At 42.6% G+C, this 15324-nt stretch overlaps 1 protein-coding gene across 1 annotated transcript in view; it reads left to right on the top strand.

Annotated features, from left to right (window-relative positions):
* LOC138666562 (zinc finger protein 585A-like) overlaps nucleotides 1-12941 on the top strand; it is a 73877-nt gene extending 60936 nt beyond the window's left edge. Inside the window, exon 19 of the mRNA XM_069754767.1 lies at nucleotides 10434-12941. Within this exon, the coding sequence (XP_069610868.1) occupies nucleotides 10434-11434 (1001 nt within the window). The 3' untranslated portion in view covers nucleotides 11435-12941. The remainder of the gene's footprint in view (nucleotides 1-10433) is intronic.
* Nucleotides 12942-15324: the final 2383 nt, after the last annotated feature.

Here is a 15324-nt window from a genome sequence, read left to right on the forward strand (position 1 = left end):
GATAAATCCACAGCGGTTTAGCACTGCGGATTTATCAAATCCGCTGCGGAAAAATCCGCAGAGGACCAGAATACGTGTGCACATACCGAAACCCTAACCCTAACCCTAGTTCTTACCCCAACCTTAGTGGAAAAAAAAAAAATTATTTATTTTATTATTGTCCCTACCTATGGGGGTGACAAAAGGGGGGGGTCATTTACATTGGAACGAATCTGCCAGCCGGCAGATTCGGCGGGCGCACTGCGCATGCACCCCCCATTTTGGAAGATGGCGGCGCCCATGGAGAAGACGGACGGACCGCGGGAGGCTCGGTAAGTATGATGGGGTGGGGGGGAAGCACGGGGGGTGGATCGGAGCATGGGGGGGTGGATCGGAGCATGGGGTGGATCGGAGCACGGGGGGGTGGATCTTAGCATGGAGGGGTGGGTCAGAGTGCAGGGGGTTGGATTGGAGCACGGGGGGTGGGATTGGAGCACGGGGGGAGCAGACAGGAGGACTGAGGGGAGCGGAGCAGTGTGCAGGACTGATCGGAGGACTGGGGGGGGATCGTGGTGGGGGGGGGCAGACCAGTGTTTCCAGCCATGGCCGATGATATTGCAGCATCGGCCATGGCTGGATTGTAATATTTCACCAGTTTTAATAGGTGAAATATTACAAATCGCTCTGATTGGCAGTCTCACTTTCAACAGCCAATCAGAGCGATCGTAGCAACGGGGGGGGGGGGGTGAAGCCACCCCCCCTGGGCTGTACTACCACTCCCCCTGTCCCTGCAGATCGGGTGTAATTGGAGTTAACCCTTTCACCCGATCTGCAGGGACGCGATCATTCTGTGACACAGCATATGCGTCACAGGTCGGATTGACACCGACTTTCATGATGCATACGCTGTGTCACAGGTCGGGAAGGGGTTAAATACAGAGAAATCACAGATTCTTCTCAGTCACCGGCTGTGGCTGCTTTATCGTTGGTGCAGTCCGGCTGTATCACAATCGTGTGATCACCATTTTGTCTTTGGACCACAGCATTCTTCTCCATCAAATGACTTTGGGCATTGTAAGCCCTTTTCTATAGAATTTACCATCTTGAGGATCCACCTACCCCCTGGGATTAGGAGAAGCTGTCCCTTATCTGCCCAGGTCTGTAAACTACAAAGCCAAATAACAGCATACTTAGAATGTGCTGATAAAACACAACTTTTTTTCAACAAAAATTCAACTTTTTTTTTATTTTCGCAAAGGGTAACAGGAAAAATAGACCCCAAAATTTGTTATGCGATTTCTACTGTTCTTCAACTATATCAATGGTAAAAGAATAAAAACTGAAAATGTAGGCCCCTTAAAAAATAATGAGGAAAGAATGGTTGTAGATGACGAGGAAAAAGCTAACATATTAAACACCTTCTTCTCCACGGTATTCACGGTGGAAAATGAAATGCTAGGTGAAATCCCAAGAAACAATGAAAACCCTGTATTAAGGGTCACCAATCTAACCCAAGAAGAGGTGCGAAACCGGCTAAATAAGATTAAAATAGATAAATCTCTGGGTCCGGATGGCATACACCCACGAGTACTAAGAGAACTAAGTAATGTAATAGATAAACCATTATTTCTTATTTTTAGGGACTCTATAGCGACAGGGTCTGTTCCGCAGGACTGGCGCATAGCAAATGTGGTGCCAATATTCAAAAAGGGCTCTAAAAGTGAACCTGGAAATTATAGGCCAGTAAGTCTAACCTCTATTGTTGGTAAAATATTTGAAGGGTTTCTGAGGGATGTTATTCTGGATTATCTCAATGAGAATAACTGTTTAACTCCATATCAGCATGGGTTTATGAGAAATCGCTCCTGTGAAACCAATCTAATCAGTTTTTATGAAGAGGTAAGCTATAGGCTGGACCACGGTGAGTCATTGGACGTGGTATATCTCGATTTTTCCAAAGCGTTTGATACCGTGCCGCACAAGAGGTTGGTACACAAAATGAGAATGCTTGGTCTGGGGGAAAATGTGTGTAAATGGGTTAGTAACTGGCTTAGTGATAGAAAGCAGAGGGTGGTTATAAATGGTATAGTCTCTAACTGGGTCGCTGTGACCAGTGGGGTACCGCAGGGGTCAGTATTGGGACCTGTTCTCTTCAACATATTCATTAATGATCTGGTAGAAGGTTTACACAGTAAAATATTGATATTTGCAGATGATACAAAACTATGTAAAGCAGTTAATACAAGAGAAGATAGTATTCTGCTACAGATGGATCTGGATAAGTTGGAAACTTGGGCTGAAAGGTGGCAGATGAGGTTTAACAATGATAAATGTAAGGTTATACACATGGGAAGAAGGAATCAATATCACCATTACACACTGAATGGGAAACCACTGGGTAAATCTGACAGGGAGAAGGACTTGGGGATCCTAGTTAATGATAAACTTACCTGGAGCAGCCAGTGCCAGGCAGCAGCTGCCAAGGCAAACAGGATCATGGGGTGCATTAAAAGAGGTCTGGATACACATGATGAGAGCATTATACTGCCTCTGTACAAATCCCTAGTTAGACCGCACATGGAGTACTGTGTCCAGTTTTGGGCACCGGTGCTCAGGAAGGATATAATGGAACTAGAGAGAGTACAAAGGAGGGCAACAAAATTAATAAAGGGGTTGGGAGAACTACAATACCCAGATAGATTAGCGAAATTAGGATTATTTAGTCTAGAAAAAAGACGACTGAGGGGCGATCTAATAACCATGTATAAGTATATAAGGGGACAATACAAATATCTCGCTGAGGATCTGTTTATACCAAGGAAGGTGACGGGCACAAGGGGGCATTCTTTGCGTCTGGAGGAGAGAAGGTTTTTCCACCAACATAGAAGATGATTCTTTACTGTTAGGGCAGTGAGAATCTGGAATTGCTTGCCTGAGGAGGTGGTGATGGCGAACTCAGTCGAGGGGTTCAAGAGAGGCCTGGATGTCTTCCTGGAGCAGAACAATATTGTATCATACAATTATTAGGTTCTGTAGAAGGACGTAGATCTGGGGATTTATTATGATGGAATATTATTATTATTATTATTTATTATTATAGCGCCATTTATTCCATGGCGCTTTACATGTGAGGAGGGGTATACATAATAAAACAAGTACAATAATCTTGAAAAATACAAGTCACAACTGGTACAGGAGGAGAGAGGACCCTGCCCGCGAGGGCTCACAATCTACAAGATAGGCTGAACTGGATGGACAAATGTCTTTTTTCGGCCTTACTAACTATGTTACTATGTTACTATGTTACTGAGCATGTCGATATCTCATATGTGGGGGAAAACCACTGTTGGGGCGCATGGTGGAGCTTGGAAGGGTAGGAGCACCATTTGACTTTTTGAAAGCAAAATTTGCTGTACCATTTGGTGGATGCCATGTCGTGTTTGGAGAGCTTCTGATGTGTCTAAACAGTGAAAACCCTGCCCAAAGGTGACACCATTTTTGGAAACTAGATCCGTCAAGGAATGTATTTAGATATGTGTTGAGCATCTTGAACACACATGGTGCTTCACAGAAGTTTATAACGTTGAGCCGTGAAAAAAAAAAATATCACATTTTCCCACAAAAATGCTATTTTATCCCCAATTTTTTTATTTTCACATTGATAACAGGAGAAATTAAATCATACAAGTTGTTTAGCAATTTCTCTTGATTATGCCGATAACCCTTATGTGTGGGAATACTACTTTTGAGGCATAGTGCAAAGCTCAGAAGTGAAGAAGCTGCATATTGGAGTTCAGATTTTGTTGCGCTGGTTTGAGGGTGCCATGCCACACTGGAACAGCCCCTGAGGTGCCAAAACAACAGAAACCCCCATATATCTACTCATTTTACAAACTACACCCCCCCAGTGAATTCATCTAGGGATGCAGTGAAAATATGACACCTCAGGTGTGTCACAGAATTTAATACCATTGTGCAGTGAAGAAAAAAATAAGTATATTTTTACTACCAAAATCTTGTGTTAGCCGCAGATTTTACAATATCACACAAGAAGTGGGTAAAAAATGGCACTATAATTTGTCCCACAATTTCTTTTGAACGTGGCAATATTTCATATGTGTCTGTACAGTACTGCTTAGCCACACAGTGAGACTTGGGATGGACGGAGCACTATTTGCCTCCTGGAATACAGATTTTTCTAGAATAGTTTGCGGACTCCATATACAGACCCCCTAAGTGCTAGAAGAGCAGAATCCTCCCTTAAGTCACACTATTTTGGAAATTATACCCTTTTTGATTTTATCTAGAGGTGTAGTGATGATTTTGACTCCATGGGTGTTTTCCAGAAACAAACAGCAATGAATGTTGCAGAGAAAAAATTGCAAAATGCTTTTGTAGTGACCAGTACGCTGTAGTGACCAGCACATTATAGTGACCAGTACATTATGCCCAGCTCATGGTTCTGGAGACCCGCACCTATAAATTAGGCTGGCTCTCAGCACTTCAGAAATGCCAAACATGTGGACGCTTTACGTGGTTTTAGGTAGAGGGTAAATGATGCGCACTCTGTTTTAATAAGGGTGCAGGCTGAACATTGACCGAGTCCAGTAACCATAGCCAAGGGAGAGAACATCCACACTCAATGAGTCTTGTAAGATTGCAAAAAAGGATTTGTGTTTATTTCATGTACAGAAAATGTTCACCACAGAGAAAACAATAAGTGAAAACAAGGTAACGTTTTGAACCTCTCAGGGTCTTTGTCAAACCTCACTTAAGAGTGGAGGGAGTCAGTAAAAAGTAGGTCCAAGTAGAAAGAAACCAGAAGACCCGTCTGGGGCTCTCCCACGGTTTGTGTGCAGTATGGGCGCCTTCCCGCTGTCTGTGATGATCTGTGATATGTTATTTAGGCACACTGGGGCTCAGAAGGGAGGGGGCATTTGGATTTGGGATTTCAGAATTTGTTGAATTTCTTTTGAGGGGCGACGAGCCATTTTGCTTTTCCAGAGCCTTTGTGCTACCAGTAAATGGAAGCCCCTATATTTCAAATGATGGACCTGAGTGGGCACATGAGTTTTTTTGTGGATTGAGTTGAATCTTTTGTTAGGAACATTATACATAACATTTGGGGTTACATTTATCCGATGCTATATGTTGAGCACTTACATCATAGTTTACATCTAATTTTTTGAGTGATTTGATTCAGATGAATGAATGAATCTCTGAGGGTTCCATTTCACTATAATGAAGCAGCAGAGTTACTCTGGACTCTGGCCACTGTTCACTGTTCAGGGGTGTCCTTTTCAGAAGTGCACAAAACTGTGCTCGCCTAACAAGACGGACACCGCCTGATCACAAGTCCTACGGTTTCCACAGTATCTTTATCTGCCTCATTACAGGGAATCTTCCAAATGGGGTTCTGTCTGAATTAGGCATTTCAGAGATTTACACGGAAACACCCGTTTAGGCACTCAGCGCAGAGTGCAGGATAAATGTACGCCGAGCCTTACTGCAATTTTTGGGAGGCAGAATGAACAAATCAACAGCAAGTGAAAAATTGGTTTTATATTTTTTTATGCCGTTCCTCGTGTGGTATAAGTTATATGGCGACTTTATTCTTTGGGTCAGTGCGATTACAGCAATTCCAGATTTACATGTTTTTTTAATGTTTGGCTGCAAAAACTACGTTTTATATCACCATATTTTGAGAGCTATCATTTTTTCATATTTGGGGGAGAGCGTGTTTTTGCGAGACAAGTTGATGTTTTTATTGGTACCATTTTCAGACACATGACATATTTTGATTGCCTTCTATGCTTATTTTTGGAAGGCAGAATGAACAAAAACCAGCAATTCAGGAATTTGTTTTTAATTTTTTTTCATGTCATTCTGCATGTGGTAATATTTATAAGTCGGCTTTATTCTTCGGGTCAGTATGATTAAAGTGATACCACATTTATATAATAATAAATACCGTATATACTCGAGTATAAGCCGAGATTTTCAGCCCACTTTTTTGGGCTGAAAGTCCCCCTCTCGGCTTATACTCGAGTCATACCCAGGGGTCGGCAGGAGAGGGGGAGCGGGGGCTGTCTAATTATGCTCACCTACTCCAGGCGCGGTCCCTGGCTTCCCCGGCGCCGGCAGTCTCTTCCTGTACTGAGCGGTCACATGGTACCGCTCATTACAGTAATGAATATGCGGCTCCACCTCCCATAGAGGTGGAGCCGCATATTCATTACTGTAATGAGCGGTAACGGTGACTGCTCAGTACAGGATGAAGCTGCGGTGTCGGGGAAGCCAGGGACCGCGCCTGGAGTAGGTGAGCATAATTAGACAGCCCCCGCTCCCCCTCTCCTGCCGACCCCTGGGTATGACTCGAGTATAAGCCAAGAGGGGGACTTTCAGCCCAAAAATGTGGGCTGAAAATCTCGGCTTATACTAGAGTATATACGGTGAGGTGAGTATAACGGGGAGGGGGAGCGCTGCGCTGCGCGATATTCACCTGCTCCCCGTTCCGGGCGCCGCTCTGTCTCCAGCAGTGACGCTCAGGTCAGAGGGCGTGGTGACGTGGTTAGTGCCCGCCCTCTGCCTGAAAGTCAGTGCAGAAGATGCTGAAGATGGAGTGGCGCCGGAACAAGGAGCAGGTGACTATTGAAAGTGCCGGGGGCCTGAGCGACGGAGAGGTGAGTATGTGATTTTTTTTTTATCGCAGCAACAGCAAATGGGGCAAGTGTCTGTATGGAGCATCTATGGGGCCATAACGTTTTTGTAGCACTATATGGGGCCATAACGTTTGTGCAGCACTATATGGGACCATAACGTTTGTGCAGCACTATATGGGGTAAGTGTTTGTATGGAGCATCTATGGGGCCATAACGTTTGTGCAGCACTATATGGGGCCATAACATTTGTGCAGCATTATATGGGGCAAGTGTCTGTATGGAGCATCTTATAGGGCCATAATCAAGGTTTGTGCAGCAGTATATGGGGCAAATATCTTTATGGAGCATCTTATGGGGCCATAATCAGCATTTGTGCAGCATTATATTGGGCAAATGTGTCTATGGAGCATCTTATGGGGCCATTATTAACCTTTATGCAGGATTATATGGGGCATATTTTAATATGGAGCATCTTATGGGGCCCATCATAAACTTTATGGAGCATTATATGGGGCTCCTGATTCAATATGGATATTCAAAAACACTTAACCTACTGATGTCTCAATTAATTGTACTTTTATTGGTACCTATTTTTACTTTTGACATTTACCGGTAGCTGCTGCATTTCCCACCCTAGGCTTATACTCGAGTCATTAAGTTTTCCCAGTTTTTTGTTTCAAAATTAGAGGGGTCGGCTTATACTTGAGTATATACGGTATTATTTTTGCATCGCTTTATTCTGAGAGCTATACATTTTTTATTTTTCCGCTGATGCAGCTGAATGATGGCTTGTTTTTTTGCGGGACAAGATGACATTTTCACCGTTAGGGTATGTGTCCACGTGCAGTAAACGCTGCGTGTTTGACGCTGCATAGGGACGCAGCGTCAGACACGCAGCGTCTAGATGTTACAGCATAGTGGAGGGGATTTAATGAAATCCCGTCTCCACTATGCGTGGTAACACGCACGCGGCGGCCCTGCGACTCCGGACATGCTGCGCGTCTTTTCAGATCGCAGCATGTCCGTATATCTTGCGGCGACGCTGCGTCGCCGCAAGATATAGCACAGGGCCCTATGGTGGGGAGCGATGATGCCGGATGTGTGCTGTGAACACATCTGGCATCATCGCGTCTCCAGAAGGGGGCGGGGCTTACCGCAGAGCGGCTAAGCCGCTCCGACGATACCGCCAGCCATCCTGATCGTGGACACGCAGCCTTACCATGTTTATTTATATTTGTCTTATTGATTGCGTTGTTTTACACTTTTTCTTAAGTGGTATGATGATAAATCATTGTTTTTGCCTTTTTTTAATAGTATTCACAAATTGGGTTAACTAGTAGGATAGTTTTATAGATCGGGTTGTTCCGGTCACGGTGATACAAAATATGTGTAATTTATTGTTAATATATTTTTTTCCATAAAAATATTTATTCATGGATACAATATATTTTCATTTTTATTTTCTTTTATTATATATTTTTACAATGCAAGAGCATCCCTATTCTATGCAAGCTGTCTACGGTGCACTGACAGTCAAACTTGCTTCATTATGCTCTGATCATGATCAAGCAACTTTGCTAGCTCTAGTCATGACAAAATCAGGTCACCATGGCAATGATCGGACCCTGCAATGACATCACGGGGTCTCCAATCCAAGGGCAGAGAGGCTTTCTTGCCTCTGCCTGCTCCCACAATGCTGTGATCCAGTTCGATTGTGGCATTTAGTGGGTTAAAGTACCGGGAGCGGTGTGGGATCACTCCTGGCACTGAGTGCTGGGTGTCAACTGTCAGAATCAGCCGACACCCGGCGGCCATCACGCGCGCACAGCTTCTGTGCGTGCACAATTGCCTAGATGTATCCGTAAGTGCCGGTCAATAAGTACCAGGTCTTGGGGATGTATGGATACCTCTAAGGTCGGAAAGGGGTTAATAATGTCCCTTCATGTGGCCATATTACATTAATAATGTTCCTCTATGTGGCCACCTTACATTAATAATATCCTCCTATGTGGCCATCATCATATCTTAGAAATAATAATAATAACTGTATTTATATAGCACCAACATATTCTGCATCACAATACAAAGTAAACCGTAGCTCACTGGTTACAGGAGGAGCGAGGGTCCTGATCACAAGCTATAATCTTTAAGGAAATATGGGACATGGTCTGGCCATCAGTATAATACATAGGGGTTATGATATAAAGCTGCATGATCAGGTCACGAGCCAGGATCTGTGTAAGAGCAATTACCGTGTGCTATTGGGAGCACGGATGATGTGGGGACAGTGAGTAGGAGGGAGCGGATTGTGAGGAGAATTTAGGAAAAGGGAAAAGCTAAGAAGCAGATTAGTGAAGTGAGCAGATTGGCCTGTCTAAAAAGATGTGTTTTGAAAGCACTCTTAAAAATGTGGGGGCTAGGTATCAATCTGATTGACCAGGGTAATGCATTCCAGAAAACTGGCGCAGCATAAGAGAAGTCAATGAGACAAAAGTGGAATGTTCCTGCATATGACCTCTTTACATTAATAATGTCCCTCTATGTGTCCCCCATACATTAATAACTTCTCCCCATGTGGAACTTAAACGTTAGTAATGTCCTCCATTTAGCAATAATGTGCTCCTATGTGGCCGCAATTTTTTAAATAATTTCCTATGAGGACACATACATGACAAGCACATTCTGCATTCTCCGCAACCAAGAGTGGAAGAGGGGAGCCAGTTGAGGCCAGCATTATTTTCAACTGTAGTTGCATATTCGTACACACCCCCAGGTGAAAACTACTACTGAAATATTTCCCTGTATTTACTCATCAGCTATCAAAGGATCAAAGCTGAAGAGAACTCCAGTGTTACGTTGCACGCAGCGAAATGATGTCACAACGTGACACTGATGTGACACCATTGTACTGCCTGCGATGTGATGCCGGAGTACTTTGCAACTAAGGGACTTCAATAGGTTTGCGGCTGTAGAGTAAGTGCGGGGCATGGGGCAAACTGGGTGAATGGGAAATAAGAAAGACGCTTGTAGTGGGAGTGAGAAAAGCTAAGAGATTTGGTTGCTTTTTTACGTATTAGTGTGATGACACTTTGGCAAAACGCAGTGGTAGAATAGGGTTATTACTTCTAGATGGGACCACATAGGGGTCAATATGTGCTTTGTGGCCCACAATAGTGATGTTCCCTTATGTGTCAATAAAATTGCCTCCACCATGGCAGCCATATGGTGATATTGTCTAAATATTATGTCCCCATCACACAGTAAATGGCACAGCCAGGTAAGCCCAGCCAGTGGTGCAGTGGGTACACACCCAACGCTGTCACAAAACTCTATTTTTCCAATGACAGATGATGGGCCTAAGTCATGACTTGTTTTTTTTTGTGGGATGAGTACCGTAGTTTGTTTTATTGGTATCATTTTTGGCTACATAACATTTTTGGTGTTGAAGTGCTGCCTTTCTCTTTTCGGACGTACATTGAGGTTTGGTTTGGCCTGCGAGGCTCTCATACGCTACATTTTTCAGCTTGTGCTGCGCCTATATTTATGTATTTAACTTCTTTGGGGGATTTTTTTTCAATATTTCAGACACAGAGTGTAAAAAGCGTACAACATCATGCTCTACTGGTTCCTGCTCTGAGGTCTATTATTAGATTGTGAATAACTGTTTGTCTTTGGGAATAACTGAATTTTGCTACATAATTAGCAATTTCTATGAACATGTTACATAGAAATGTAAAGATATTTTTAAAGATATTTTATAAAAACAAAATAATTGGTTTTATTTCTTGGCAGATGACTGTGACAGGAGATCAGAGGAACATCTGACATCTTCAATTTTTAAATCAGACGAACTTGATATCACACAGGATACAAATCAAGTATGTCCCATTATTCCAGACATACCATCATCCCTTCAGAGCAAAGATCTCTCATCTGATCCTAGTGAACAGGTCCTATTTTCTGATTCATCACAAAATATTCAGAAAAATAAAAGTCACAAAAGACACATTATAAATCAAATTGCTCATACAGCTGAGAAGAGATTTACATGTTCAGAATATGGAAAAGATGTTTCCCTTAAAACGTCTTTTGTTACACACAAAAAAAATCACACACAGGAGAAAAGATTTTATTGTTCAGAGTGTGGGAGATATTTTAACCAGAAATCAGAGCTTGTTAGGCATGAGAAAACTCACACAGGGTTGAAGCCACATTCATGTTCAGAATGTGGGAAATGTTTTGCAGAAAAATCATATCTTGTTATACATCAGAGAATTCACACAGGGGAGAAGCCATTTTCCTGTTCAGAATGTGGGAAATGTTTTACAGATAAATCAGATCTTGCGAAACATAGGAGAATTCACACAGGGGAGAAGCCATTTACATGTTCAGAATGTGGGAAATGTTTTATAAGCAAATCACCTCTTCTTATACATCAAAGAACTCATACAGGGGAGAAGCCATTTTCCTGTTCAGAATGTGGAAAATGTTTTACAACTAAATCATATCTTGTGAAACATAGAAGAATTCACACAGTGGAGGAGCCATTTTCATGTTTTGAATGTAAAAAAAGTTTTTCAGATAAATCAAGTCTTATTTTACATCAGACAAGCCACGCATGCAAGAAGCTTTTTTCATGTTTAGATTGTGGGAAATGTTTTAATCAGAAACCACATCTTGTTAGACACCTGAGAACTCACACAGGGGAGAAACCATTTTGTTGTTCAGAATGTGGGTATTGTTTTGCATACAAATCAAATCTTGTTAGACATCAAAGAATTCACAAAGGGTAGAAGCCATTTTTTCTGTTCAGAATGTGGGAAATGTTTTACAGAGAAATCAGTTTTTGTGAGACATCAAATAATTCACAGGCTTTGGATTTAGCCTCTACCATAGCAGTACACCTAACGGCTCCATTCAGTAGCGCGGACGCGCCATTTTACACGCAGGCTAACGCTGCCACCGGCCGGGGCAGTGCCTGCCATCGTGATCCAGATCAGGAGAATTTGCGATACTCATCTCTTCTGACTTTCTTCGGGCACCGCAAGCATCCAAGACTTCGGAACAATCTGCTCTATCGTCTTCCTGTACATCGGCCGCAAGGCATGGACTTTTTGGGACATTCCAAGTGACTATATCGCAGCTATTTTTATCTTCCTTGGACGATTTCATCAGGTAGTGACACAATAGTGTTTATCGTTTATAAGTAAATATAGTGTGGTGGTATTGGGCTGTCTCTCCTTTTTTCCATTTGCTGACGGTGCTGGTTTTATTTTTATTTTATTTATTAATTTCTTATTCTCTATTTGTTTACATGTTTTGAGTTCTATGTATTAACACTTTATAGTTTTTATGGTCCTCTAGTGTGTGTATTTTCCCAGCGCAGATTTTCCTTTTCTTTTTAGATTTATCTATTTCTTGCGGGTGGGTGGTTCCGCGATACTATCTGCTGCAGGTTTTGTTTTAGTGTGAGCGCTACAGGTGTCGCTTCTGTGTTCTGATTAGAAACCACATCTTGTTAGACACCTGAGAACTCACACAGGGGAGAAACCATTTTGTTGTTCAGAATGTGGGTATTGTTTTGCATACAAATCAAATCTTGTTAGACATCAAAGAATTCACAAAGGGTAGAAGCCATTTTTTCTGTTCAGAATGTGGGAAATGTTTTACAGAGAAATCAGTTTTTGTGAGACATCAAATAATTCACACAGGGAAGAAGCCATTTTCCTGTTCAGAATGTGAAAAGGTTTTACAGCTAAATCAGATTTTCTGAAACAGGAGAATTCACAAGGGAGAAGCCATATTCCTTGCATCCATTTTTTTTTGTAGTGCTGCCAAATTTTCTTTAATTATTAGTAGTATTTCCCTGGCTAGATGTGTTCCTTCTGCACCTGTTTGGTTTCGTATATTTCTGTTTTGACCCCGGCTTTTTTCTGACAATTCTTACGGATCCTGATTTTGCCTATGTGACCTCCTGGCTCTGACCCTGCTTGGTGACCATTCCTACCTCTGGACATCAGGCTTACCATGGTAGCATTCCACTGGGTTTTATTGTAAAACCAGATCTCTGTACAGGGGTTAAACACTATTGGGATTTCTCTGGAGTTGGCTTGTGCCAAGTCTGTCCGATGCAGCCTTTTGAGCCTGTGGCCTCAGGCAGATGTTTCATAAACATAAAGATATAGAATATTTTGATATACCAATTTTCTGATATTTATTTAGAGGAAACTTACCAACAATTCAAATAACTAAAACCTGTCTAAACACTATAGCAAATTATAAAGTTACAGAAATTGCACTAAAAAATTTGGTACTCACTGAATTACAACTTTTTTTCATTGTCTCTTGTATTTCTGCATTGGATCATGTTTTACAATTCCAACAGTAATCTGCAAGTATTGATAGATTAGATTGATAGATTTCCTTGATATATTGCCTCCATAGCCGCAATTTCTTGGTGAAATCTCTGTGTGCTCGTCGCTCACTCCTCTGCTGTTTGCTGGAGAAAAGTCTAGATGCGAGCGTAAGAAATGAATCTTTAAAGGGACTCTGCCACCTGAATTTGGAGGGAACAATTTTCAGCCATAGAGGCGGGGTTTTCGGGTGTTTGATTCACCCTTTCCTTACACGCTTGCTGCATGCTGGCAGCAATATTGGATTGAAGTTTATTCTCTGTCCTCTGTAGTACATGCATGCACAAGGCAATCTTGCCTTGCGCAGGCGTGTACTATGGAGGACAGAGAATGAACGTCGATCCAATATTGAAGCCAGCATGCAGCCAGCGGGTAAGGAAAGGGTGAATCAAACACCCGAAAACCCCGCCTCTATGGCTGAAAATTGTTCCCTCCAAATTCAGGTGACAGAGTCCCTTTAAGGACATGTTACAGCCAAGATATGTTTTGAGGAGATTTTCCACCAACTCTTCATAGTTATCTGCTTTTGAATTTTTTAAAAAATTAGTTACCACTAATGTGAGTGCTAGCCATGCCACTTTTTCTTGCCCTGCTCAAAAACTCCTCATCTTGAAAAGCTGAATTTATCAATGAGGTACTTGAATGCTTTTACATTTTTATCCTTTGCCTTTACAAAGTTCTTCATTGGGCCTAACTTAATATGCAATTGTGGTAACTAAATATAATGAGGGTCAACAACAGGACATTTTTACTCCCTGGCTGAAGTGAACGTCAGAGAGGCGAATCTCTTTTATTGTGAACTGCATAACCAACTGGAATTGAAAGTAGCTGTTACGGCAACGGACGAAGACAGAAGATCGCAGCATCTGGTGGTTCCTACTCTGCCACTGAGAAGAAGCACTTCTACAGTATATTAAACATATTTCTTTCTTTCAGCAGAACAGGGGTTAATCGGCCATGTTGGAAATTCCTGCATTCAGCTGTGCTCAGTTAACCAGTCCTTTCCCCTATAAAATCAGGGCTTAATTACCAAGTCCTTGTCTGAGTTAGCAATTGTTGCAAGACATGGGAGTGGGATCAGTTGGTTTTGTGAAGGAGTGCTGGAGGAGTTTATTAAAGGGAATCTGTCACCTGAATTTGGCGGGACCAGTTTTGGGTCATATGGGTGGAGATTTCAGGTGTTTGATTCACCCTTTCCTTACCTGCTGGTTGCATGCTGGCCGCAATATTGGATTGAAGTTCATTCTCTGTCCTCCGTAGTACACGCCTGCGCATGGTAATCTTGCTTTGCGCAGGCGTGTACTACGGAGGACAGAGAATGAACTTCAATCCAATATTTCGGCCAGCATGCAGCCAGCGGATAAGGAAAGGGTGAATCAAACACCTGAAAACTCCGCCCATATGACCCAAAACTGGTCCCACCAAATTCAGGTGACAGGTTCCCTTTAAGCGACTGTTGCCTGGTTTGTACTCTTGGAAATTCCTCATACTTTCTTGTTTTGCTTTCTTACCCCTCACTACACCCCCTGGTGAATACCTCTGTTATATGTGAGTGTATATCTTGTGTGTGAGCGTTTTCAGTTTATCATTGTCTGTGTTACCCTGTCTGTCAGGTTGGGGTACTGCGGTGCACAGTAGCACCCCATCTACCCTGGGTGGGGGAAGGCGACAGACGAAGGGCTAATCTAGGAGATAGGGCAAGGGCAGAGGTCCCTGGTGTCTTCGCCATCTGAAGTATCCCAGGGAAAAGGGCGAGCTAGGGCGCCCCCTAGTGTTAGGGCCTGGAAAGGTGCCCCTGGTCCCAGGTCACTCGCCAGTCGAATTGTGACAGTAGCACATTGACATTATGAAGCAAGACGACTTTTAGGCTTGTTTTGTGGAAAATAGTAACATAGTTAGCAAGGACGAAAAAGACATTTGACCATCCAGTTCAGCCTATATTCCGTCAATTCCTCTCGAGTATGTTAGTTGTTTTCAGAGCTTTCGTTAAACTGTTGTTGTTGTATGCCACAAAATCGCCATCCATCAAGACGTATTGGACAGAATCTTTCACAGTTTTGCAGCACAGAAATCCGAACATTGTCCACTAGGAAATTCCACTACTGTAGCCTGGAACCTAAGAGCACAACCTTGCTCTTGGATAGATACAAATCTCCAACAAGATTGTTCTGTTCACTTTGTGTTATAATGTGTGGTTCAGTTGAGGTTGCTGACAGAAAGTCTGGGTCGTGAGAGGAAGTTGCTTTTTTTTTTTTTAACCATAAAAATTT

The sequence above is a fragment of the Ranitomeya imitator genome, chromosome 2 (assembly GCF_032444005.1).
Source record: "Ranitomeya imitator isolate aRanImi1 chromosome 2, aRanImi1.pri, whole genome shotgun sequence".
In the NCBI taxonomy this organism is placed as follows: Eukaryota; Metazoa; Chordata; class Amphibia; order Anura; family Dendrobatidae; genus Ranitomeya; species Ranitomeya imitator.